Genomic DNA, 24856 nt, shown 5'->3' on the forward strand with positions numbered 1-24856 from the left:
TGACAAAACATCCGAAACGTTTGGTAAAACCAAACATCACATGTAATCAACTTATTATTTTATTATTGTTTAAACACATAAATATTGGTACAAGGAAGCACCAGATACATATGCGCCGCACAAATCTCATTTGATTTGTGTGAGGGCTGTGATACTGCCCTGGTGCCCAAACTGAAGCAGATGGTTTTCTTAGGGGGCCACACCCGGAGTCTTTGACCTGAATGTCTGATCCACAAGGCAGTGGAGCATCGTGAGGAGATGCAGTCCCATGGTAGCCGGTGATTAACGGTTGATTCGTACGCCATTTGTTCCTTCAGGATACTGGAGCCCATGTGCACCATTGGTTTGGAATCAGGATTTTCCAACTCCCCTAGGTGAACTTTTCATGTCCACCGGCCTGGTTAAAGCGCCAAATATTCGCTTTTCGTCCTCTCAGCTTCGTAAACAACAGTCATACCACGAGAAGGCAGTAGGTAGGACTTCCCTGGCAGAGGCTATATACGCGTGGCCATGTGAGAGCATTTCGAGAGAGAGAGCGGACTCTCCCCACTCTCGGCCGTACCAGGGCATTTGGGGACATGTTTCTCGTCTGGGTGCACGTTTCTCGGCTCTTACGGACAATGAGTGAACGTGACAAAGGTGGAAAGTCTCTTGCTACGGTCAAAACGCTATCAGCCCGGGCTGGTCTGCAGTTCCCAGTTGGTCGTGTTCATCGTCTGTAATTAACTTACTAGTTGTTCAATTGTGTTGGTTGAATATCTGCATAAACTTCACCCTCGTTCGCAATTTTGATTCGCATTCGCCAGTCAACCAAAACGAAGCAGGAGAGCGTCTCGTTGTCTGTCGTTTTTGCTGGTTTACATGAAAGATGTAAAGTCTTCTCCGGTTAAAATGAAACTTCATCACGCTATGGACGTGTCAAGCGTAGCACAGTCAGTTATGATGGAAGAAAAATCACAACAACAAGTTACGCCCCCAAATAGAAGTCATTTCAATGTTTCTACCGTTGAGTGACGAAACAAAGGAAAACATAATCAGAATTACTGATCACTATACTTTTAGATGACGTGACAACGTAGAGTTTATCAATGGCCGAAGATCTGCGTAAAGTGAGTTAATTCCAAATCCCTAGCTTAGTCATAAAAATACTTGCAACTGTATGAGAATCTTGATGTTTTTTTCAAAACAGCACATTGAATTGAATTTGTTTATGCGAGTTTAATCAAAGTTCAGAATTTCAGAAATGAACTTGACAAATAGAAAGGCATCAATGTTTAAAGTTCAATAACGATTTTCATATCAAAAACCTAAACATACCATGTGTTTAACCCGAACTCTTCCTTTGTCAAAAACAATAGTGTTAGGAGGTGTAGCAGCAGGAAGTGAAAATGAGTATGAAGTTGCAACAGTTACAGGGAACGCTAACAAAAATGGATGGACCACAAGTCCCTCGCACTGCAATAAATAATTTTTTTGTATTAGAACAACTGTAATTATTAAGACATCTATAAAGTGTACACGAGTTGTGAAAAAAATGAACGAAGGCTGTTAGAATCTACAGATCATCTGGTTCAGCTGTTCTGCAGTTTGGACACTGGCAATTGTGATAATAGTGAACAAAAGACAGCCTAGAACATTACTCTTTAAAATTTAAAATACTTACTTGATGTAGTTAGTAATATCGACAGTCAAGTATTTTCAATTTTTCATAAAATACTAAATTCAGTGTGATAAAACACAATACATTACCTAGAATTTTTCGGAATATATTTATAAATAGACCTTTTTAGTATATTTCAGGATGAACTTTGGAATTTATAACTGCTCAGTTTAACAAAAAAGCCATTTCTCCATGATGGTCACCTGAGATGAAATGTGGCGAGACAGATCCTGATATTTAATATGTTAAAGTCATGATCACAACTACTGCGATTACAAATAATATTCGAATGTTATGTACTGTCATTTTACATCGTCAAATGTAGACGAAGAAATGCATTTCTTTGGGCAACCTAAAACAAAACTAAAAACGAAATCCCCTTTCTCGTGATTCTTAGTGATGTATTGATCAACCTTCTTCTGAAAGTTAAAACGTAAGCTGACCTACGTTTATTACATACAGCGTTGGTCAGCATTATGTTCGAGGTTAGCTGTTTTGTTGCATTAGTAACTAATCAGCCAGATGCATGTGTAAAGATCTGTAAACATTATTCCCCATTGTTTTTGGTTTCAGATGACAGAAAATTTAAATAAAGACAGAACAAATATTGATGCAGAATAATATGAATTCATTATATTTCGTGGTTTCTCATCAGCTGCTTACAACCAAATATGCATTAGAGTTTTAGCATTAGGGTAATAAATAGGATGGAACGGCTGGCATAAGTGAATGTAAAGGATTGGAATAACAAAAGATCATCAATGATAACTATATATATATGTGCAAGGAAGGAGACGAAATCGCTGGAATAATTAATCACAGACTTAATTCTGCGTTGAAAGTGACCTACCCAGCAGCTAAACTGACAACGGTGTGGGAAACAAACTGCTCACTCAAACAAACTAAAATCGACAATTCCTCTTTTCTCAGTAGCTCCAACTGCATTTACCAATTTACATGTACGTGCCAAAGCACATACATTGGAAGAACAGAGAGAAGAGTGCATGTCCGCATTTCTGAGCATGTTCCTAAGAAACTGAGGCTGCAAGGGTCCAGGGCTCTCAACAGTGCGATACCTCGGCATTTATTCGACACCGGGCACAGCATTGACATTTCTCATGCCTTTAAAATCATTAGTAAACAAAGAAGTACAACTGCTCTCCAGTTTGCTGAAGCGATCGCGATAAAAAAACTCAAACCGGATCTGTGCACTCAAAAAGAGACAGTGATAAACTTATTACTACCCTGGTAATCCTTTTTTTTGTTTTCGTTTTTGTTTTGTTTGCTTGTTTCAGTTTTGTTGTTATTAGTTTAATTTTGGTTAATATTCAGTTTTTATTATATACCCAATTCTTAAACCAACCTTTCTCTCACACATTTCCGCTCATTTCTCTCCTAATTATATGAACTATCCAAATTTTATTCAATTATTACGTAACCCACCCTAATTGTTTTCAACTGCCTCTAAAAATTATTCAATTATTACGTAACCCACCCTAATTGTTTTCAACTGCCTCTAAAAATTATTCAGTTATTACGTAACCCACCCTAATTGTTTTAATTATCTCTAAAATAATCACACTTTTGATCTTATCTGTCTTTGAATTCCACTCAACTATTACGCCACCCTTCATTCTAATACCTAATAACCTCTGACCTTTCCTTGAACATATATATATATAGTTATCATTGATGATCTTTTGTTATTCCAATCCTTTACATTCACTTGTGCCAGCCGTTCCATCCTATTTATTACCCTAATGCTAAAACTCTAATGCATATTTGGTTGTAAGCAGCTGATGAGAAACCACGAAATATAATGAATTCATATTATTCTGCATCAATATTTGTTCTGTCTTTATTTAAATTTATAAAGGGAACTAACTGCATGAAATGGCAGAAAATTATTCACTGAATTACCCAAACGAGGTAAGCAGACAAACACAGGAGCTTACGTATGTCATTCTATGGTTTTAAAAAATCATAGCTTTGAATATGCATTATATGAATACATGAAGACGGTAACATTTAGTAGTATTCAAGTCCACTCAACTAATCACTTCTATCAAAAGCAATCCATCATTTCGAATTATATTGTCAACCAGTACCAAATAAAAATAATTAATATTGAAAGTCAATATCATGTCCTTTAAAGAAAAATGTCTAAGACAATATGTGGCTGTTAATGGGTCTTGTTTAAGATCACAATGGTTAAATATGGGTTACATTTTCAGCATCTATCATGAAAGGAATTTGATATCTTATCTCGCAACAATGCTGACCTAAACATTCATGAGAAGTTTCGATTGTTGCACTCTGTGGTGTAATGTTTTGTTAGTTGTTTGTGATGACGTTGTTTTATAAAGAATAAAAATAATACCGTCTTTTCGATTGGACCACTTAGAACTATAAGCATATAACAGAAATGTACTTAAATGTTTGTGAATTGAGTTCAGTGTTACGGCGAAAGAAAACTGCAAACCTATCTTGTAAACCATAAAATTCCCTAATACTGACTAGATAATAAATAATACTGACCGAAATTGATCCTGTTCGTCATAATATAATAACTAACTACCAAAAAAAGACAGAAAACTGATTGAAAAGGTATGGTAACGATTCCATTTATGAAATAATCAAAAACCAACTGACTGACTTACTAAGCCAAAAATAATGGGTAAAATAATTGAAGCTGCAGCTGAATTGGATGCGAACTCAGTCATCGCTCCTGCTGTAAGTGTACAGACTATACTTAACATCGTAAATGGAATGTATTTCAAGTGTTCACCAAGATATGCTCCAATTACATTCGTCAAACTAGAAGCCTGATAAATACAAAAATAGGATGATGTGTTTACAGCATGGTAAGTAGTATGGTAACGTATTAAGACATTTGAAAGTGGGGAACAACGAAGCAAACGTTTCCGGCTCAAAAACTTGTAGACATCTAGCCTAGCTTTTAACTTGAGCTGACTAATTTTATGCAGAACCATAGGAAACAAAAGTGAAAGTTAGACATTATCTAGTTGTTTATTGACAAATCAGTACCAAGAAAACGTGTCTGTTTATCATTACAACTGACCTGCATTACAGTCGCGAGCGCGAATCCTCCTCCGACCACCAAAATTACACCCCACGGGAACTTCACCAATGCTACTTTCCAAGGTAGAAGGACACGAGTTATTTCTGGGTCTGGCTCTAGAAAACAAAATTAAGATGCGATTTTGGCCTGTTTTCATTTTACTGTTTTTCATTAACCTTTGACTATCATGTGAACGATATTTAATACGTCAAGACTTATAATAAATCTGTAATAAATTAGTAATGACACAAATCAAATGACTGGTAATCCTATTTCTAATAGCAATTTTTAAAAATTAAGGTTGCATCCTGTCACTAACTAATTTGCTAATGATGATCAGTGGACACAATTTTTCAAACTTTCAGTTACAGTTTATCACTACAAGAAGTTATTCTACAAATCTTTGATTCGAAAGAACAAAAAAATCAATTCATTTCAGTGCATAGTTGTACAATTTCGGCCGTCTAATTAGCCAGTCACAACGTAGAACCTCGTAAGTACATACATCAGTTCGAGTTGCCTCACCACATTAGCACAGAGATGCAGTTCTCTATTCAAATCCCATAGTGGTAGAAGTAGTAAGAGTATAAGCAGTAATCGGAAAGATTAGGATTTGAAGACGTTATTCAAGGAGAATAATCCAGTGAAATAAATTTGGAAAGAGGAAAAATAAAGGGACATGAAGAATTCAGAAGATTAGAATTCGGGAGAACACAAAGAGTGGATGCACCTTCACCATTGCAAACGATTTTGAGCCATGTAATTCAAGGTCTCTAACCATCGGATGTTATCATCTTGCAGATCCCAACCAACTAGTCTGCACCTACCAACATAGCTCAGTCCACTTGTCAGCGACTTCATGGATTTGTGCCACGTTTTGGTCTGACCACCTCTAGCTTTCTTCCAACCTACTCCTACACCGTAAAACATCGCACGTCGGGGCAGTCGGTGGTTGGACATGCGTAACATGTGTCCCAGCCATTTCAACTGATGAAGTTTCATTACTTCATCAATAGATTTGCCATCCTTACCTAATACCCGTTTCCTAACAACTTAATTACTTACTTGGTGGTCCCAGGATATACGAGCAATGATTCGAAGACACCTATGATCGAATGCTAGTAGCCTACGAATATCCTCTACTCTTATCGATCATTTTTCTCTGCCATAAATTAGGGCGGAACGAACTGTTGCGCAGTAAACCCGTCCTTTGGTTGATAGACGGATATCTCGCCTAAGCCATAAATGACGCAAGTTGGAGAAAGCTAGATGAGCCTTCTGTATCTGTGCTGAGATTTCGTCACACACCAGTCCACAAGGACTGATGAGACTCCCAAGAGTGTCCTTATCTTTCCGAGTCCCTATTGTTCCGCTTGGTTGGACAGACGATCGTCTACTGGTATCCAATGTAACAGAGCTAGTTCTACCCTGGGACTCAATACTATACCTACGACACCGAGGCCACGGGAAGCAGCATCAGGGCTTCCAGATACACGAAGTGTGAATCGAGTTGGTTCTTTATTTTGACATGGTGAGGTCAAATGAATGACACTACTCAGGTCTTGTATGCGCGTTTCGGAGATGCAGAACACATCGATGGTGCGAGATTCTAATGTCCTAGCTAAGGAGGCCTGTTGTCCTATTTGGCACAGTGTTTGTATGTTAAAAGCTCCTACATGTAGTTTAGAGCGTGGTTTCAAGAGACCAAAAATAACGCTCCGCATGCTCGGATCATTTGTCCTAGCGGTACAAGGTGATAAAGGGACGTGAGAAGGGTTAGTCATGAAGATAAGAGAGTTATCAGGAGGTGTAGGAAGGATTTGATTGTGAACAACTTGGTCTAGTGTGCCGTTACGGGTATGAGTGCTGATATCACTTCCCGGCTGACCACACCGTGGAAGGGTATTTCTTGAGGGACCTGAAAAGGAAGTTAGATTAATGTTGGTTTTAACGACCTGGGAGCGTGACCGCAGAGTTCAAGGGACAACTGTTTTAGGCCGGTCACGCACGGCCTTTTGGGGGGGGATTTTCGACGTGTTAGCTCCGTTCTCCAAAGGGCCTTACCGCTGGAGACAGAAACCCGTGAGGTAAGGTGAGGAGTAGCAGTTTTAGGGTCGACCTTTTCTAACCTCTTTCTTCCTGGTGAGAAGGCAGTATCTCTGCAGATACTGGTTGTCTGAGGGAAACATGTTACTGCTGTCACACCCCTCTACAGTCAGCAGTACGACTTCGCTCTGAGACCTTGAGTTGCTGCTTTTAGTTTAACTGTTCTCCAATCGACCTGCCTGGCATGGTAGAACCTACAGGAACATACGTTCCAGCCAAAATAGCTCAGTTTAGTCATCAAGACAGGCAAACCCGACCACCACGTCAAGATAGTAGCTGCGGCCGGGCGGTCGTCTAGTATGCAAACTAAATAAAATTTATGGACTTTTTTGTTCTCAAACATTATAACTGCGTCTACTTCATTTGGTGGTTACCGTAATGTCACGTTATTATGAGACTTCCTAATTTTTCCTTCATCTATCATTGGCATAATCGAACTAACACTCTATTCACCGCTAAAACTATTACTGGAATAACGACGTTGTCTAAACCACACAATTTCTCATTAAAATGTACCTATGTACTAGATATAAACGTTATCAATATTCAATAACCAAACAAGTTGCTGTCCTCAGACTCAGTACTATCATGAATTCAAAAAAAGAATATATTGCATGGTTTACGAGGTAAATTGCTAAGGGTATAAATGAAATCGGAGTAAAATATTTTCTGATTGCATCTACTCAGAATGAACTACTGGTACCGTATGCACAGAAAGACAGCATTATAATTTCTGCAATTTCAAAAAAACATTACAAAAACCTTGTTTTTGAGCCTAAGCATGCTGATATTTCGAAGGTAGTTTGTATCTATCATTATATGAAAAATATTAGAACATTTAAATGTACGTCATCTCGTTAAGCTAAACTCCCCAAATCCAAACACATGACCAAAATGTCGTTATCATGTTTTTATTTGTTTAGAGGAAACTGTAAGCGTAAAGAATTACAAGTTTCAGTGTAGGTTGGTTAGCATAACTATTTGTTTACTGACTAATAGAATAAAAAAATGTAGATTCAACAATACTCACCAGTTCTAGTTTTGTAACAATGTCTCCAATGTTTCCAAAGTTTAACTGGATTAGATGCTGGTAAGATCATTGCCATGATAGCCATTAAGATAGCTGGGGTGCTGTCTGTTATGTATTTTCTTGTTAACAAGTCACAGACATACGGAAACCATTTTTATATATGAAAGTTAGGTTTAATTAATCAAGATTACTATATATCGAAATACAATTTTCAGATCAACGATTAGCACATACATTTTGAAATAAATTCCTGAAGAATTGTTAATTTAAGTCTTGTACTTCACAGATTCTCTGAGAGGAATATAAATAATAGCCAGAAATCTCAATATTCCCGTCTCATGAATGTTGTCACTATATTTGCTTGATTATTATTAAAAACAACAGCTGGGTACAAAAACTAGATTTTTAGTTCTCTGTCATTGACAACCCTGGTAAAATCCAGGTTTTTCTACTTATCCAGTCCTAACTATTTTTCAGAACTTGATAAAACTATTTTATGAATCATAACCATCATATTATTACTTGTTTGGTTTTATTAATCATTAATCAAGAGTACTATTAAAATATTCTGAGTAAAGGACGAATAATTAGTTCCTTTTGCAGTTTTTAGTTAGACATACATAATTCAAAACAGGTAAAAAGATTATACGACTTCCTTAATTTTTATCATAGTAACCAACTTTCATTGACATCTTAACACACTAGTCTGAAAAATTTATGAACTAATTAAGATTAGTTTTACGAGAGGCTGCAATAGATCATAGCTACGTGCCCACGAAAGAACTTGACCATCATGATGAGAGACCTATACACCGAAGTCAGAATGGACAACACCGAATACGAAGATATCATAAGACAACATGGACTGGGAGAAAGAAACGACAATGGTCACAAATTTGTACATTTATGTGAATTCAACAAAATGGTTATAGGCGGCACTAGCAACGACAGCGGAAAAGCTGTAAGGGAAGAAAGTTTGAGATAAATACATTCCATAACAAAGACACTAGCAGGACAACATGGTATATCAGAGAGGCCAGTTAAGAACAAAGAAAACAAGATAATCACTGAGATTCAAGAACAGAGAAACAGGTGGATAGATTACGTAACTGGACAGCATCATTGATAAAGAAGGAGGATGTGATGCAAACATAAATGCAAGGTATGGCAAAGTAAGGACCACATTCCTACATTTCAAGGACAATATGGACCTCAAAACAACTGTCAATCAACATCGAAGTCAGAACCCTGAATACGAATGTCAAGACAGTTCTGTTGTATGGAGCTGAAACGTGAAGAACTACTACAACCATCATCAAAAATGCACAAGTATTTCTAAACAATTGTCGATTCTATATACTCAATGTCCGTTGACCGGACACAATCAGCAACAACCTACTGTGGGAGAGAACAAACCAGCTTCCAGTTGAAGAGGAAGTTAGGAGAAGACGTTGGGGGTGGATAGGACATACATTGAAGTAATCATCAAAGTGTATCACGAGGTAGGCGCTAACTTGGAATCCTGAAGGGAAAAGGAAAGGAGGATGATCGAGGAACACACTGCGTCGGGAATTGGAAGCAGACATGAAAAGGATTAATAGCAGCTATAAACAACTGGAAAGGATTGTCCAGGACAGAGTTCGATGAATAACCGTGTTGAGCGACCTATGGTCCTCCACGATGGGTAACAGGCGTAAGTAAGTATCAATGTGTTTGTGTACATTTAGCGAATCGAAAGCGTGGAAATCAGAATCAAAACCAGACGACCGCCTAACGTAAATTAATCTCAGTAGGCTCAATGACTGTTGGTTCTCAAGATGTATGATAGTCTTCAAACTCATGATATTTGATAAAGACATTTCCAATCCTGACACAGACCGAATGAAGCTAGCCGTAATTCCCAGCATTTAGTGACTAGTATGTTCGACTGTAATCAGAATAATAAATGTAAGTATTAGTATAATCATACTATTATCCCTCTATTAAGTTACCACAGTTTCTCCGTCATATTATTTCAAATGAGCATGTCAACCAGAATAGCTTCCGTATTTTGGAAAACAACTGTTTACCAAAGCCCACTACTGCTTAGTTAAAATTATTGAACAAAGCCAAGTGTAATGAGATTGGTTGCTCTAGTTCATTCAATATTCTGACCCTTCAGGGAATCCAAAAACGGAAAATGATGATTAACAACTTCCAGAGTAGACAGACGACACAGAAAGAATAACATTTGCAGCTGGATATGATTTGTTTTAGTTAAATCTGCATTTTAACAGGAAGGAGAAGAAGGGAGATAGACATGATGATAATGCAATTTCGTAAAATGTGACATGACCTGACTTACAAATAGCAGACATTCTGCTTTTATACGTCTCCAGTTGAACCTTTAGACTCCTTAGTTGAAATGGAGTAAAATCGTGTAGCTGCTAATACAGCTAATCCTTAGTTGGATTTGGGGTATAATTGATTTAAACTCAAAGAAACGTAGTAAAAGATAGGGTTTTTGTTGGAGTTATTTCCTACTCTGTCCACATTCTCTAGTAAAGTCGTAAACGAAACACCAATGTTAGAAAGCTAACTGCTTTCTAATTATTCATCACAAGCTCTTAGTTCAAAACAAGGTACATTTTAAATATTACAGAGATGTATGGTTACCATCCTTAAGGTTTACTATTCAGTACACACGTGAAGGTTTTTGCTTGTAAGTATTTGGCGTGAGCTTAAAGTATATGAACCTGGAATAAATTAATTTCTTCTACGTTTGTGTACATTCAGTTTAATCATCTAATTCGAATATTAATTCAAAATCGTTAAAGACTGCCATTTGAAGTTAGACATTAACACCATCGAATACCGGCTCATCGGTCTAAGAGTTAAGCGTTCGACGCGAAACCGAAGGTCCTGGGTTGGGATCCCGCATGAGGGATGGTGGATGCGCATCGCTGAGGAATCCTACACAAGGACGAAACGGCTGTCCAGTGCTTCCAGGTTTTCAGTGGTGGTCTAACATTGATCGCTTCATGATCTCAATTAAAACGGCAATTTGAATTGATGCATATGATTTAATGATTATGATTATATTGTATGGACCGGAGATTGCAAAAGACTATATACTTAATAAAGTAATGAATTAACAACTTAACGAAATCAAAGTAAATACATCAAGAAGATGTGTGATCTTTTGAAGATAGAATGAGTTTGATGTTACATTACTTTTCCAAGTTATGGGAAGGCTACAATATTTCTCTAGCTTCTAAGGCAAGGCGAATACTATTTGTTCACATAGTTTCCTTAAATGTCTTAAAAAGAGCAAAATAAAGATTGGAGCAGAATAATATGAATTCATTTTACTTCGTTAGGTTTTCATTAACTGCTTGCAACCTATGAAATTTTAATATCAAAGTCACTATAGATATTGACATACCTCTAAATACAAAGGTGATTAGAAATGAATACGTGTATCATGATGTAACAAAGATTCCAATAGAGTTAATAAGGTCTTAAAAATTTTTGTATCAATTAAATAAAGTGTGAGAGAAGTTCTAGGATATCGAACTGGTTATCAGAGACTGTAGAGTTAACAAACGTTAGATGATTGTGTAATGAAGTGACTGAAAACAGATTAATGGTAAAAGAGAAAGGTATGGATTGAAATCAGTTAATTATGAATTAAAAAATGACACTGACGTAATCTAAGCTTTATAAAGAGTTGAAATAATGAATGGTGCAATAGAAAAGCCTAAGGCCAACTGGATTAAAATCATTCACCAGTGCCGTCTTGAGACCTCTCATTGATATAGGACATTAAATGGATATAATGAAGTCTTTCAAGGCTAGTAATAAACAATCGTGTAGTGAACAGAACACGACTGGTTGGGGACAATCGAATGTATTTAATCAAAGATTACAGACTATCTCAATAAATTCTGATTACCAAACAATGAACAGTCAATTTGCAAATTAACAACCAATTGTTTCAATCTTCACTGTTTCTTCTCTTATTCCATTGCTCATGCATTTTCCAGACGTTTGCGTTTCATTTCAGTTCTTTCCTCATCGGTCTTCTGCCAAAATACATTCTATGTCTGACCCACACCATATACTACTTATATGGATATAAGTAGACCACACCACAATCGAACCTTAGTCTCCTGAATTTTGCCGAAACTATGGTGATCAAGCGTCTAAAACCAGATCTATGCGTCCAAAAAGAAACAGTAATAAATCTTTCTTTGTCCTGATAACATGACATCCTTTTGATTGCATCATCCATTATTTTAACTCTGAAGTTTTAATTATACCAATGTCAATTTCATTTAATTCATTATTGACTGATTTTAACTCATATCTTTACTACAATTTCTATTCAAGTGAGTACCCTGTAAAATTTGAAGTCTCAAATACCCCATTTAAAACTTGTTAATGTGTCAGGGTACAAATAAGGATTTCTCAACTTTTCAAAATCCACTACTTTGTATCCTTTGATCAAGTTTAAATTTCGAACATGTGATTTTGTCTTTTCACTTCACCAGAAAATACTTCTACCGTGTAATAACAAAAAAATAAGATTCAAGACTCCAGAGAAAATTTTTGTATGAGCAGAATGCTTCTGTCTTAAACGACTTTATGATTTTGAAAAATGCATATAAACTGGCAAACTAATCTTTGAAAGATAACAAGTTTATCTTTAAACTAGAATGGACACTGGTTTATCACATCCAGTGTCAGGGGACTCAGCCTTATAATCGGTTACTAGTAGTAATAATACTTTCCTGTAATTTTAGATCTTTGTTTTTGAAATACAATATAATCAAACTTATTTTATTAGAGAACTAAGAGCAACTCACGATGTTGTAGGATCAGAGGGGTCAACAAAAAGTTTTCCCCATCCTGATGACCCAATATTTCGCGTCATCCATAGTGTTGTGAGCAATAGAAAAAGAGCTCCAGACAGTATTTCACAATATCTAGTACAAAAAAGCAAACCTATCAGTTTTCAGTTATTTAAAATATTGTTCAGAAAAGGAACATAGCAAATAGACTAAGTTGTAAAACACTCTGGAATTCCTGGTGAGTAACTTGACATTCCGAAAGAACCCTATCAATCGATTAAAAATAATGAAGACGTTTCGGCGAAGAAAAATATTTTTTTGAAAAATATTCTCTGAAGCTGTATAATCGTATATATGGGTAACGTTTTACAAGTAGAAGTCTAAACTGAAATAGTGAAGTGTTACAAAATCGTCAAATATTGTCAGACTTATTCAATTATTAAGTGTTATAGTCGGTAAAAATGAAGTGGTATTGTATTATATGACCGAAATTATCAAAAGGTTTCATGTATTGAATATGATAATTTACAAATGAAAGGGTATTATTTCAACCAAATTAAAGTTATCGAAAGTTCTCAAGTATTGAATAAATTGGGTCTTACATCATATAGCACAGTAATATAAAATATCAAGAACTGAAGTTGTGTAATAGTTTTGGAAGTAGTACTTTATAGAATAAAAACAAAAGCTGTCTATTTTACGAAGAAGGAGTTAAAGAGTAAGATTCTGGTGAGCGCTAAGACAATAAAAAAGTGAGAGACTGAACATGACCTTTTAGTAAACAGAGATTGGGTTTGAAATGGTAAATTGCTACAGCCTCGACTGTGTAAGAATTCATGGTCCAAACTTTTCTTAAACCAATTCTTTTCACTTTGTAGTTGATTTTGGACGACGGTTATTATGATTGGATGTGACCAGAGTTGACCATGTGTTCAAGGATTGGGCTATTGATCGACTTAAATCCTCCTTAGATAGTCATACAAGATAGTGCTCGGATATTTGTTTCCCAAGTCCACGCCTTGTTCAGCCAAAGTAACCTCTTCGTAAAGAGCAAATGAACTGATAAATGGACATTGAGGTGGCCCAGATTAGTGGTTTGTCCTTGACATTTCTTTGAATGAGCTTCATGCTAAACGAAACAGCTCGCAGCTTTGCTGAATAAAACGTCCTTTTCAGAAATCTAGATAGTCAGGTCTTTAATATCTCAGCACGCATATCTCCCTCTAATTTAACGTTTAGGAAAAAAAACTTTATTTGGAACTATGGAAGTACATTCAAATTAACGTTTTGCTTCTAGATTATTATCGATGAACCTGGAAGCAAAGCCATTTTGCAAAAGTGTTCTTTGGATCACATTTAGCTCATCATTGAATCTATCTTCAGTGCATATTGGTCTGAGTCTTCAGGATAGAGAGTGTATTAAATCTATCATTCTACTCAGTGGTATTCAGCCTTAGAAATTTTATGCTTCCCATTCCAGGTCTGATTTCCATATATCAATCGTTGTAGAGATCCATCTGATCTTAATTTTATTAGAACACCAATAAAACGGAATTCTGCATTCAACTCCGTTTCTATTGTGAACGTGATCAAATGGCGAAAATCATTTAACTCTTGTATTATTTTAGTAAGGTCACTGTCTTCGTCACAGATGATAAAAGTATTACACATACATATTGATTGTTACTTGAAGGATAGTGTTATCCAGGTTGGCCATAAAGCGATCTGCAATAAGACGACCAAATGGAGATCCCATCGTCACACCATTTATTTGTCTATAGATATCATCTTCAAGTTTAAATTGCATGTTAAAAGTGCAGCGTAGAAGTAGTTCTTTTGGGAAATATTTTGGTACCCTGACATCCATGTTGTTAATGTCTATATGGTCGAATCGGAAGTTAATAGTTTATGTGAGCGGAACATTTGTGAATAGGGGAGTAACATCCAACAATACCATTTTCGTCCCCGATACATTGAAGTTGGTTATTGAATTCAAGGAAATATGAAGTCATCGTTAACTATTTTTTAAGCTGGAAATTATTCTTCGCTGCCCGTACTAGTTATTCTTTTTATTCGTCATAATGAATAAAGTTATAATGTTAAATCATTTGTTTGTAAACGTCTTCAATTTCTTAGTTGCTTCATTCTTTTTTAATCAAACATATCAGCACATTCAGTAAAATACATAATTCAATACCTTAAAAGAGTTTGAATATTAGATGTCTTCAGTTTTACTAATGTTTATATCATTGATAAATGAATTTTATAGTCATTAATCTCTTTCATTTGAACTAACAAACATCGTTGATGACTAATACCCTCCGCAAAAAACGTAAACTATATGAGAAGAAATAGTTTTATATTGACTACCTTTGAATGTTTGCTAATGACTTAAAAATGGCGTTGACTTTTAGGATTAATCAAACTCTTTCTATACGAGAATTTTAATCCTCAGAATCCTGAGACTGTTCACTTGCACAGGTTTTCACTAAATACTTCCAAATAATTCTTTTCAGTTTGGCCTTAAATTAGTTTGCTGTTTGTTCACTGATTATCATGAAAGTTTCGGGATGACTGAAATAAAAGTTCACATCACATTATGTTTTTATTCATCAATTAACTTACTTGATCGATCCAAGTTTCTCTTGTTCCGCTTTTAGTATATGGGCTAACCGTTCTTTCCTTCTTTTCGACTGCCTAAACGTACACAAACTTCTGGAAAAAGAAATCGAACAAAAGTAATAGTGTATTGAGACATTTTAAAAACTTCATATATTTATCTAACTAGATAGCAGCTGACACAAAATAGGTGGATTTAGAAACAAACTACTGTTAAGTATAAATTGTAAGTGATTTTTAGGTGATTAATTTGATGATTCAACTGTAGTAATAAATTTATCAGTCATGTAAAAGTACATCTCTTCTTCAAAATGTTATTGAGAGAATTTAGTGCTTAATCTTAGCTTTAGGAAATAGGCATTCATCCATATCATGAAGTTCTAAAGTTTGGATTAAGCGAATAACATAATGTGAACAAAGGAAATTTATATATGTTCGAAATTTGCTTTTTGGCTTATTTTCTAACGAAAAAGTGAACTCTTCATGTAATGACTAAAACATATTCTAGTCACTGAAAAAACTATTATTTTTCCTTTAACGACTTTCAAACAAGAAGACTGGTAGATTTTGTGTTGTTGAATGGTCCGAATTGCAACCTACAACAAATAGACATCTATAATCGTTAGAAAAATCAAAAATGTTATTACGGTCTTAATCATCCATTGAGCTTATAATTCCGATGTTTTAAGGGATTAAAGCCTTGTGAAGATGTATTAATCTTTCCAAGTTCACAATACTGAGTAAACTAGGTAAATATGTAGTACTCACAAAGACGAAATCTCTAAAATCTATTTGCAAATACGTTAACAATAATTTTTAGTCATAAAACTCAAAGCTAATTTCAAAAAAACATGACTTCTTTTGAGTATTTACGTTCCAATCTAAACCATTGAATACAAATAACTGGGTTCAAATATTTTTTTAATAAGACGTCAGTGATTAGTTAAATCACGTCTATCTAGTATCTGGAAAACCACATTTCTGGCGTTAAACTCACAAACGTAGAACTTTGAAAACTTGAACACACATAATTGTTGTAAGTATGGATATTGTTGAGTTTCACTGAAGCCATGAATCTATCTAACTTCAACATCCATTGAAAACCTACCATGGCTTAATTGAAGTTAGACTCGTACACCATTGGATACAGAATCAGTGACCCAGAGGTTGAGCGTTCACTAGCAAGATCGAAAGTCGTCAGTTCGATTCTTGGGTGTAGGGCCATGGATCAGTATTATTGAAGGGTAGCATACTAGGCCGGAAAGGCTGTTCAATTATTTCAGTTTTTCAATAATTATCTAATTAAGATCGATTCGTAATTGCAACAAAATATTTGTTTGCTTAAATATTTTCATGTAGGTTCGACCAAATATTTTCGTTTAAGATTCCATAACTTATAAATATTTAGTATGCAACCTTTTTAAATGATGACTAAATGTCATAAACTGTAGACAAACATTTTTTCAGATACATCATAGTGTCGAAGAATTTTCCATAAGGTTCTCCTATCCACACTGTCAAATGCTTCCACATGATCAAGGAAGTTGATGTATAGTGGAGAATTCCATTCAACTGATTACTCAACAATGATCCATGACATCACAATTTGGTCAGTGAATGACCGATCCTTATGGAATCCAGCCTGTGGATCTCAAGGCCGGGTGTCTACTTAATCTTTCAGCTGTTGGGAATTTTTTCTGGTACTGATTATAGTGTGATCCCTCCATAGTTCTCATACTTGCTCCAATCGTGTTTCTTTTGTATCTTGGTGAGGTATCCTTCTTTCCAGTCTGTCAATGGCAGTTGTTCCTCTCCCCAAATCTTCCTGTATTGGACGTGGAGCATGTTTACAGTTACTTTATGTCTGACTTCTGTGCTTCAGATGGCATGTTTTCAAGTCCTACTGTTTTCCCCCTCTTGATTTTTCTGATGGACGGCCATCCTGAATTCTTCGATAGTTGGTGGAGTGACGTCTATCAGAGGTCTGTGTGTGCTGCCTTGGTGTCGAGTGTGTTAAGTGGGGTATGTTAAATTTATAAGCATAGCAATACAATATAAATTGCTTCATTTCTTACTTTGGACCGAAGAACAAAATGATAAGCCAAATCCAGGCGATCAGGAACATAAAGACTGAAAGCGGAAGTGCGTAGGCCATCCAGGTACCGAAATTCAGACCAGTTGAATCACCGTAACGACTGAGTCAAACAGCAAGTTAAAAAGTATGAATAAGTTGGTAATTTAAACTAATGACCATGATAAATGACATTTATAAGCCATGTAAACATAATTTCTACCAGCTGATATTTTCGAAAATTATTCTAAGAAGCATTATTTCTAATTTATTACTGGCGTCACCCGTAACTTTCATCAGCATAGATATTCCAACCATACATCTGAAATTATACGAAGTTTTGTATTTGGTTTCCATAGATAGACATGCAAATATTTCGGTTTTCATTTGGATGGATGGTAAAATATGAATTAGATGATCCGTATGCCTTCATTCTTGTTTGACAAGTTTCAGAAACTAATATCTGACATAATGTAATTGATTAACTGATTTCGATTTATGCTGTAGTGGTACTACTATAGTAATCACCCAATGGTCATACGAATACGCATTCTAATGAAGTGTTTGCTTTCCGAAATCTTTACTCCATTTGAATACCTTATAAGCAGTATAGTAACCGACGTACACATATTAGCTAATAAACTCTAAATTCAGGTATAGATTCTTTTATTCGAATTTTATGATAATAATTTCAGAAGAAACACTCAGAGCACATGAAACAACAAAATACTTTTAGGCATTCAAGTAAAATAAAAATTTGTTAGAGATCTTTAGGAAGATAACATGAAAAACTATTCGACTCTGAAGCTTAAGTTACAAAGTTTATTTCATCAGCGAACCTCTATCCCGTTATTTGTAATCAAAAGGTGTATAAATAAATAATAGTCAAAAGGGCAAAAATATTTCCCGTATATTAAGTGATTTCTTCAGAAATCATAAATACGACCATAATTATATGAAGTATATCTACATATAGCTTTATTTACAAAAAGGGTTAATGAGGCTGTAAATTTCATGAATATGGAGTCGGGAAATAAGTTTTACTGTAAAACATCCACAATACGAAACTAATCTATGGGATCATCTTATAAAACTGTGAAAAACAGAAAGTTTGAAAGAAATCAAGTCAATGAAATATACTTGATAGTAATTTAGCTGTTGACTGAAAAATACTAACAAAATTAGAAACTTAATTGTCGAAATCTTACTTTAAGGTAGTCCCCTGAAGAATGGAGTTAGGTGGGGTACCTATGATTGTTGCTACACCGCCAATTGAAGATGCATAAGCAATACTGAGACTGAATCCAATACTCATTCGGTTTAATTTCGACTGCTCATTTGAAACTTCCGATTTTGCAACAACATGGTGGTGTTGCCCGAAGTTGGTATTTGATACCTGAAAATCTTGTCCATTATTCATTTCAGGCTTCACTGAACCCAAATTTAATTCATTACTAGATAAAGAAAGTATCATCTGGATAAACTTCATCTCATCAGACAACTATGACAAAATTAGAGATCTGAAATGTAACTAAATGTTATTCTGAAATCTTAATAAGCCTGATAAAGTGATTTTCCAGGTGTGCTAGCAAATTAGACCGATAGGTATGTCTAAGAATAAAGTAAAATTCTGCGAATTAATCAAAAACATAGAGATAACAGATGTAAACTAAGGTGAGATTTCGATTCTTTTAATAAGATATTCCATAAGATAGTGTTGATTTTTAATTTATGGACAAAGTACACCACTAACTACCATTGATAAGTGCAATATAGCAATTGTTTTTGTGATCTGTGAAATGTGTGTGATTGAGAGTAATTAATTGCCGTATCTGGAAGCCGTCAGCTTACGTTAAGTCACAAAAGATCAGAAATACAGTTTTTCATTCGGTGGAATATCATAAAAACTATATTTATCGTAAATAATCAGTGTAAAATTCTATATCAGGCTCACATAACCAGCAAACAAAAGCTCAATCAGCTGCATAACTGAAAAAAGGACGAACCATATGAAATATTCAGTAGAACATACATTTTTAATAGCATGGCTGTCCTACATAAACTCCGTCTGTAGCTCTTCTAGAGTTACTGCCGGTCCCAAGCCGAGTAAAGGAGGAGGATTATGCATGGGGTTAGTGACCCCATTCCGTAGAAAACTAACTCCCCGAAAAACACCAACCAGAGAAAATTATTCAAACCATCTAAACTCTGTCCTGGGAGTTGAAGGAAGAATTACGACACCTCAGGATGAAATCCGAGATTTTTCGGAAGTCACGAGGCTAATGCCCTTTCTAACAACCAGAGCAACAGTTATATAGGTACATTGAATATCAAGATTATGTGGGAGACCGGGAAGACCAGTCAAATAGCAATGGAAATGAGGAGATACAACTTGGCAGTACTCGGAATCAGCGAAACTCAATGGACACATGCTGGACAACAAAGGCAAGACACGGGAGAGATGCTGCTGTACTCCGGTCACGAAGGGGAAAACGCTCCACACACTCAGGGAGTTGCTCTAATGCTGTCCAGAGAAGCACAAAATGCACTTGAAGGATGGGAATCTCATGGATCCAGAATCAATAATGCATCATTCAAAACAAAGAAGGAGGGAATCACAATTAATGTTATCCAATATTATGCACCCGTCAATAATAGCAGCGACGACGATAAAGATCAGTTCTACTCGAGGCTGCAATCAATCATAGCAAAGTGCTCAAGAAAGGACCTCACAATCCTGATGGGAGATCTAAACGCTTAAGTCGGAGTGGACAACACAGGATATGAATATATCATGGGACGACATGGACTGGTAGAGTGAAAAGAAAATGGGTAGAGATTTGCAAATATATGTGCATTCAACAAATTGGTTATAGGTGGCACAATATTTACACACAATCGCATACACAAAGTTACATGGATCTCACCGGACCACACCACACCAAACCAGATAGATCATATTTGTATCAACCAAAAATTCCGAAGGGCAATGGAAGATGTGAGAACCAGGAGAGGAGCTGAAATAGCTGGTTGTGGCCAAGATGAGACTAAAGCTAACAAAACACTGGACAGCTGGACAAACAGCATTACAAAGAACCAACACAGCCATCCTTCGGGATACTAACAAACTCAACGAATTCAAGATGACTCTTAGCAACAAGTTCCAAGCTTTACAGGATCTACTGAAAGAACAAGAAACTGCGATGGAGGACAACTGGAAAGGGATCAAATAAGCATTAACTTCAACGTGCCAGCAGGTTCTGGGACTCAAGAGGCATCATCATAAGGAATGGACCTCTATAGGAACCAAGGACAAAATTCAAGAAAGGAAGAATAAGAGGACATCAATTAATAACAGTCGAACACGAGCAGAGAAAGTCAATCCACAAGCAGACTATGCAGAAACAAACAAGCAAGGAATAAGAGTATTAAATCTGACAAGCAGAAATACATGGAAGAACTAATAACGACGGCGGAAAAAGCAGCAAAAGAAGGGAATATGAAACAACTATATGATACAATGAAGAAACTAGCTGAGAGATATAGTAAACCGGAGAGATTAGTCAAGGACAAAGAAGGGAAGACAATCACCGAGATTCAAGAACAGAGGAAAAGATGGACAGAATACTTCGAGGAACTGCTGAATAGACCAGTTTCATTGAATCCACCGGACATGGAAGCAGCATTTACAGACTTTCCTATAGATGTCACTCCGCCAATAATCGAGGAAATCAAGATGTCTTATCATCAGACAAATCAAGAATGGGAAAGCATCAGGACATGACAATATACCACCTGAAGCACTGAAATCAGACATGGAAGTAACTGCAAACATGCTTCACCTTCTATTCAAGAAGATTTGGGAGGAGGAACAAGTGCCGATGGACTGGAAAGCAGAATACCTCATCAAGATACCAAAGAAAGGAAATCCGAGCAAATGTGAGAACTACAAAGGAATCAGTTTGCTATCAGTACCAGGAAAAGTTTTCAACAGAGTGCTGCTGAATCGGATGAAAGACGAAGTAGACGCCCAACTTCGAGATCAACAGGCTGGATTCCGTAAGGATAGGTCGTGCACAGACCAAATTGAGACACTACGGGTCATCGTGGAACAATCAGTTGAGTGAAATTCGTCACTATACATCAACTTCATCGAATATGAGAAGGCGTTTGACAGTGTGGACAGGAGAACATTATGGAGTTCCTGAAAAGATTCTCAACATTATCCCGAATGCATACGACGGACTACAGTGCGAAGTTATGCATGGAGGACAGCTGACAGATGCATTTTCAGCAAGGACCGCAGTCAGACAAGGCTATCTACTCTCCTTCTCCATCCTTCTTCTGCTGATTGACTGCATTATGAAGACCTCGATATCTGACAGGAAGCACGGAATACAATGGACACCTCAGAATCAATTAGATGATTTGGACTTCGCAGATGACTGAGCCCTCCTATCTCATACACACGAGCAAATACAAACGAAGACAACAAATGTAGCAGCAGTCTCTGCATCAATAGGCTTCAACATACACAAAGGTAAAAGCAAGATTCTCAAATACAACACGAAGAACACCAACCCAATCACACTTGATGGAGAAACTCTCGAAGATGTAGAGACACTCACGTACCTTGGAAGCATCATTGATGAACAAGGAGGATCCGATGCAGACGTAAAGGTAAGGATTGACAAAGCAAGGGCAGCATCTATACAGTTGAAGAACATATCGAACTCAAAACAACTGTCAACTAATTTCAAAGTGAGAGTCTTCAATACAAATGTCACGACAGTCCTACTGTACGGAGCTGAAACGTGGAGAACTACTACATCCATCATCAAGAAGGTACATGTATTTATAAATAGTTTTGTACGCAAGATACTTAACGTTCACTGGCCGGACACCATCATCAACAGCCTTCTGTGGGAGAGAACAAACAGCTTCCAGCTGAAGAGGAAATTAGAAAAAGACGTTGCAAGTGGATCGGACATAAATTGAGGAAATCACCAAACCGCATCACGAGGCAGGTGCTAACTTGGAATCCTGAAGGGAATTGTGGAAGGAGTAGGGTGAAGAACACATTATGAGCGACCTATACTCCTCCACGGGGGGTAAAGGTGTAAGTAAGTAAGTAACTAGCCTTCATAATTACTCACCTTTTGTGAAATATTTATGCTCAAATAGATGAAATTACAAAATGATTTACCTGTCGTCATGTTCGTCTTCATCTCCTTCTTCTGGAAATGATCAAGTTTATAAATAGCATAAGTAGAATGTTAAGTAAACAAAATCTAAGTGCTTTGTGTATTCAAAGCACTTTGTGAATTTAAAATCTCTAGATAATTTACTGTTATTTGTGAGATTTTTCAGTGTACTATATTGTATAAAAAAGCTATCAGTAGACAAAATGTTTAGAGTCAGTTCACTGATATTGTTTCAGAGTTTCTATAGCTATCTTAACATACTTTCACAAAGGGATCTTCTGTTTCTTAGTTAACCTATAAGATGTCAGAATTAAGTGGCCAAATTCCTATTTTGTGAATAATTTCAGGTGAATGATCATAATTGACGGTTCTAATTAAAGACCTTTTATTTACTGGAAAACGGACTTCCGGTAATTAAATCAAGACATGTCTAAACGTATGTGGAAAATATGAAGTAGATGCATACGATATCAAATGGATTTGTGAAAGTATATTTGTTAGATATTCCATGTTTCATTGCTCATTACATAAATCAGTACACGTACATGCTATCTATTATAATAAATAATGAAGGAGAAAGTAGCTTAAGTGAATAAATCCTGTGATGACTGAATATTTCAACCACAAATTCACGTATTGTTTCATTTGTGCTGCCACTTTTCTTTACGTTTAATGTTTTAAAGCAGAGCCTTTTACAGGCTACAGAAACTTGAGAAAGTTACCATAACAATTCTCTATTTACATCATAGTGAGTTTCCAAGCAATAATGTGAATTAACTTTTATGTGTAGATAGGTTAACCTGAAATACTGTCTGAATCCTTGTGACTCTTTGGACATTAGTGAGGATTTTAAATTCATATTTAATGTTTATTAAGCCTCAAGTCTATTAATCTGCTCTTCTTTATTGAAAGAATAGTCACTAGAGTTGAATCAATAAACTAACCTGATCATCTATTAATAGAGTTCAGTGACATAAGTTTTACCTAACCTTTTTAAGGATTACGTCCCCCGTATTCCGTAAATACAAGGAGCAAACTAAACAGAAAGACTAGAATCTGCAACAACGTTTATGCTTATAATCTCAAGTTCATGCAAGAAATACGACTTTGGTTAGTAGATTGTAACATAATAAATATTACATGATAGAAAACTCCTAATTAAAATTAAAATATCTTAAAAACATGTCAGCTGAAATTGTCTGGTTTTAAATTTCAAACTTCTGTTATCACCACGAACTGTAATGATTACTGCGTGTTCGAACAAACTAATAAACCTGTTGATACGATCTAAGCCAAAGAATTAGTATTTCATTTGAACCATTGGTTGCTAAAATTAGATATTTTGACTTGAGAAATATTTTAAGTTCGAAACTCGTTAATGATGATGAACAAGTTTTTATGTATAATATACAATCCCACTTATCAAAGCTAGCCATGTATTTTTATTAATTTAAGGTACTAGATGATTAGCTTTGTCCAAGCCAAGCTGGTTTCATTTTCATCAGTAATGTTTCATATTGTACTCTAAAAATGTTGATTTAAGTTTTCTTATAGGTTGACTGTTTCGTCCCAACGGTAACAAAAAATCTTCATGGAACCCTCTATTAACCATAAAATAATTGTTTTTAATTAACAGAAATGACGCCTTTCTCCACAAAAGGTATTATTCATTCTGGAAATATCTAAATGAATAATTATTTCAATTTTTTTCCACCAATAAATCTTCTTGTTGACTATAAGCTATTTGTAGTTTTTCATAAACCCCCATCGCTTCGTGGTCTCTGTCCAGTTAGTTTCTTACTGAAATATTTTTATTCGATAAGTTGGTTTAACATATGTAAATAAAAAGTTGAGCTCGTTGTGTCAAAGTGAAATAATTGCCCGTTTCTTTTACTATGGTTTAATAACTACTAATATAGATTATACGAAAGATTTAATAAGTTCAATTACCAACTTTCACTAAATCATTCAATAGTGGATCCACAATTGTTATCATCATAGCTGTAGTAGCTGTATTGCTCATCCACATAGACAGAAACCAGCTAGGTAACATAAAGCCGAGCATAAGCCTGCAAAATAGTAAATTGTCATCAAGCAAATAAATATAAATAAGCTAAAATAATAACATCTTACTTAGAAGTGAGAACATTCGAACAAATCTTTCATGTTATTGATATCATAAACAGATCGAAGTCGGACAACAATTAAAAAAACTGAAAGTACTGAATAACTATTTCGGCTTGGTATGTCGA

General features: G+C 35.8%; 1 protein-coding gene across 1 annotated transcript in view; it reads right to left on the minus strand.

The window, feature by feature from the left end:
- Positions 1-24856, minus strand: part of Smp_170080 (sodium/dicarboxylate cotransporter-related) — a gene marked incomplete at both ends in the record, with an annotated part of 94546 nt that overhangs the window by 66995 nt on the left and 2695 nt on the right. The window contains 9 exons of the mRNA XM_018789206.1: positions 1318-1455; positions 4321-4485; positions 4743-4858; positions 7879-7997; positions 12726-12845; positions 15336-15425; positions 17405-17524; positions 18609-18831; positions 24555-24673. Coding sequence (XP_018654673.1) covers positions 1318-1455; positions 4321-4485; positions 4743-4858; positions 7879-7997; positions 12726-12845; positions 15336-15425; positions 17405-17524; positions 18609-18831; positions 24555-24673 — 1210 coding nt within the window. The remainder of the gene's footprint in view (positions 1-1317; positions 1456-4320; positions 4486-4742; positions 4859-7878; positions 7998-12725; positions 12846-15335; positions 15426-17404; positions 17525-18608; positions 18832-24554; positions 24674-24856) is intronic.

Source organism: Schistosoma mansoni, chromosome W (assembly GCF_000237925.1).
Source record: "Schistosoma mansoni strain Puerto Rico chromosome W, complete genome".
Taxonomy (NCBI): Eukaryota; Metazoa; Platyhelminthes; class Trematoda; order Strigeidida; family Schistosomatidae; genus Schistosoma; species Schistosoma mansoni.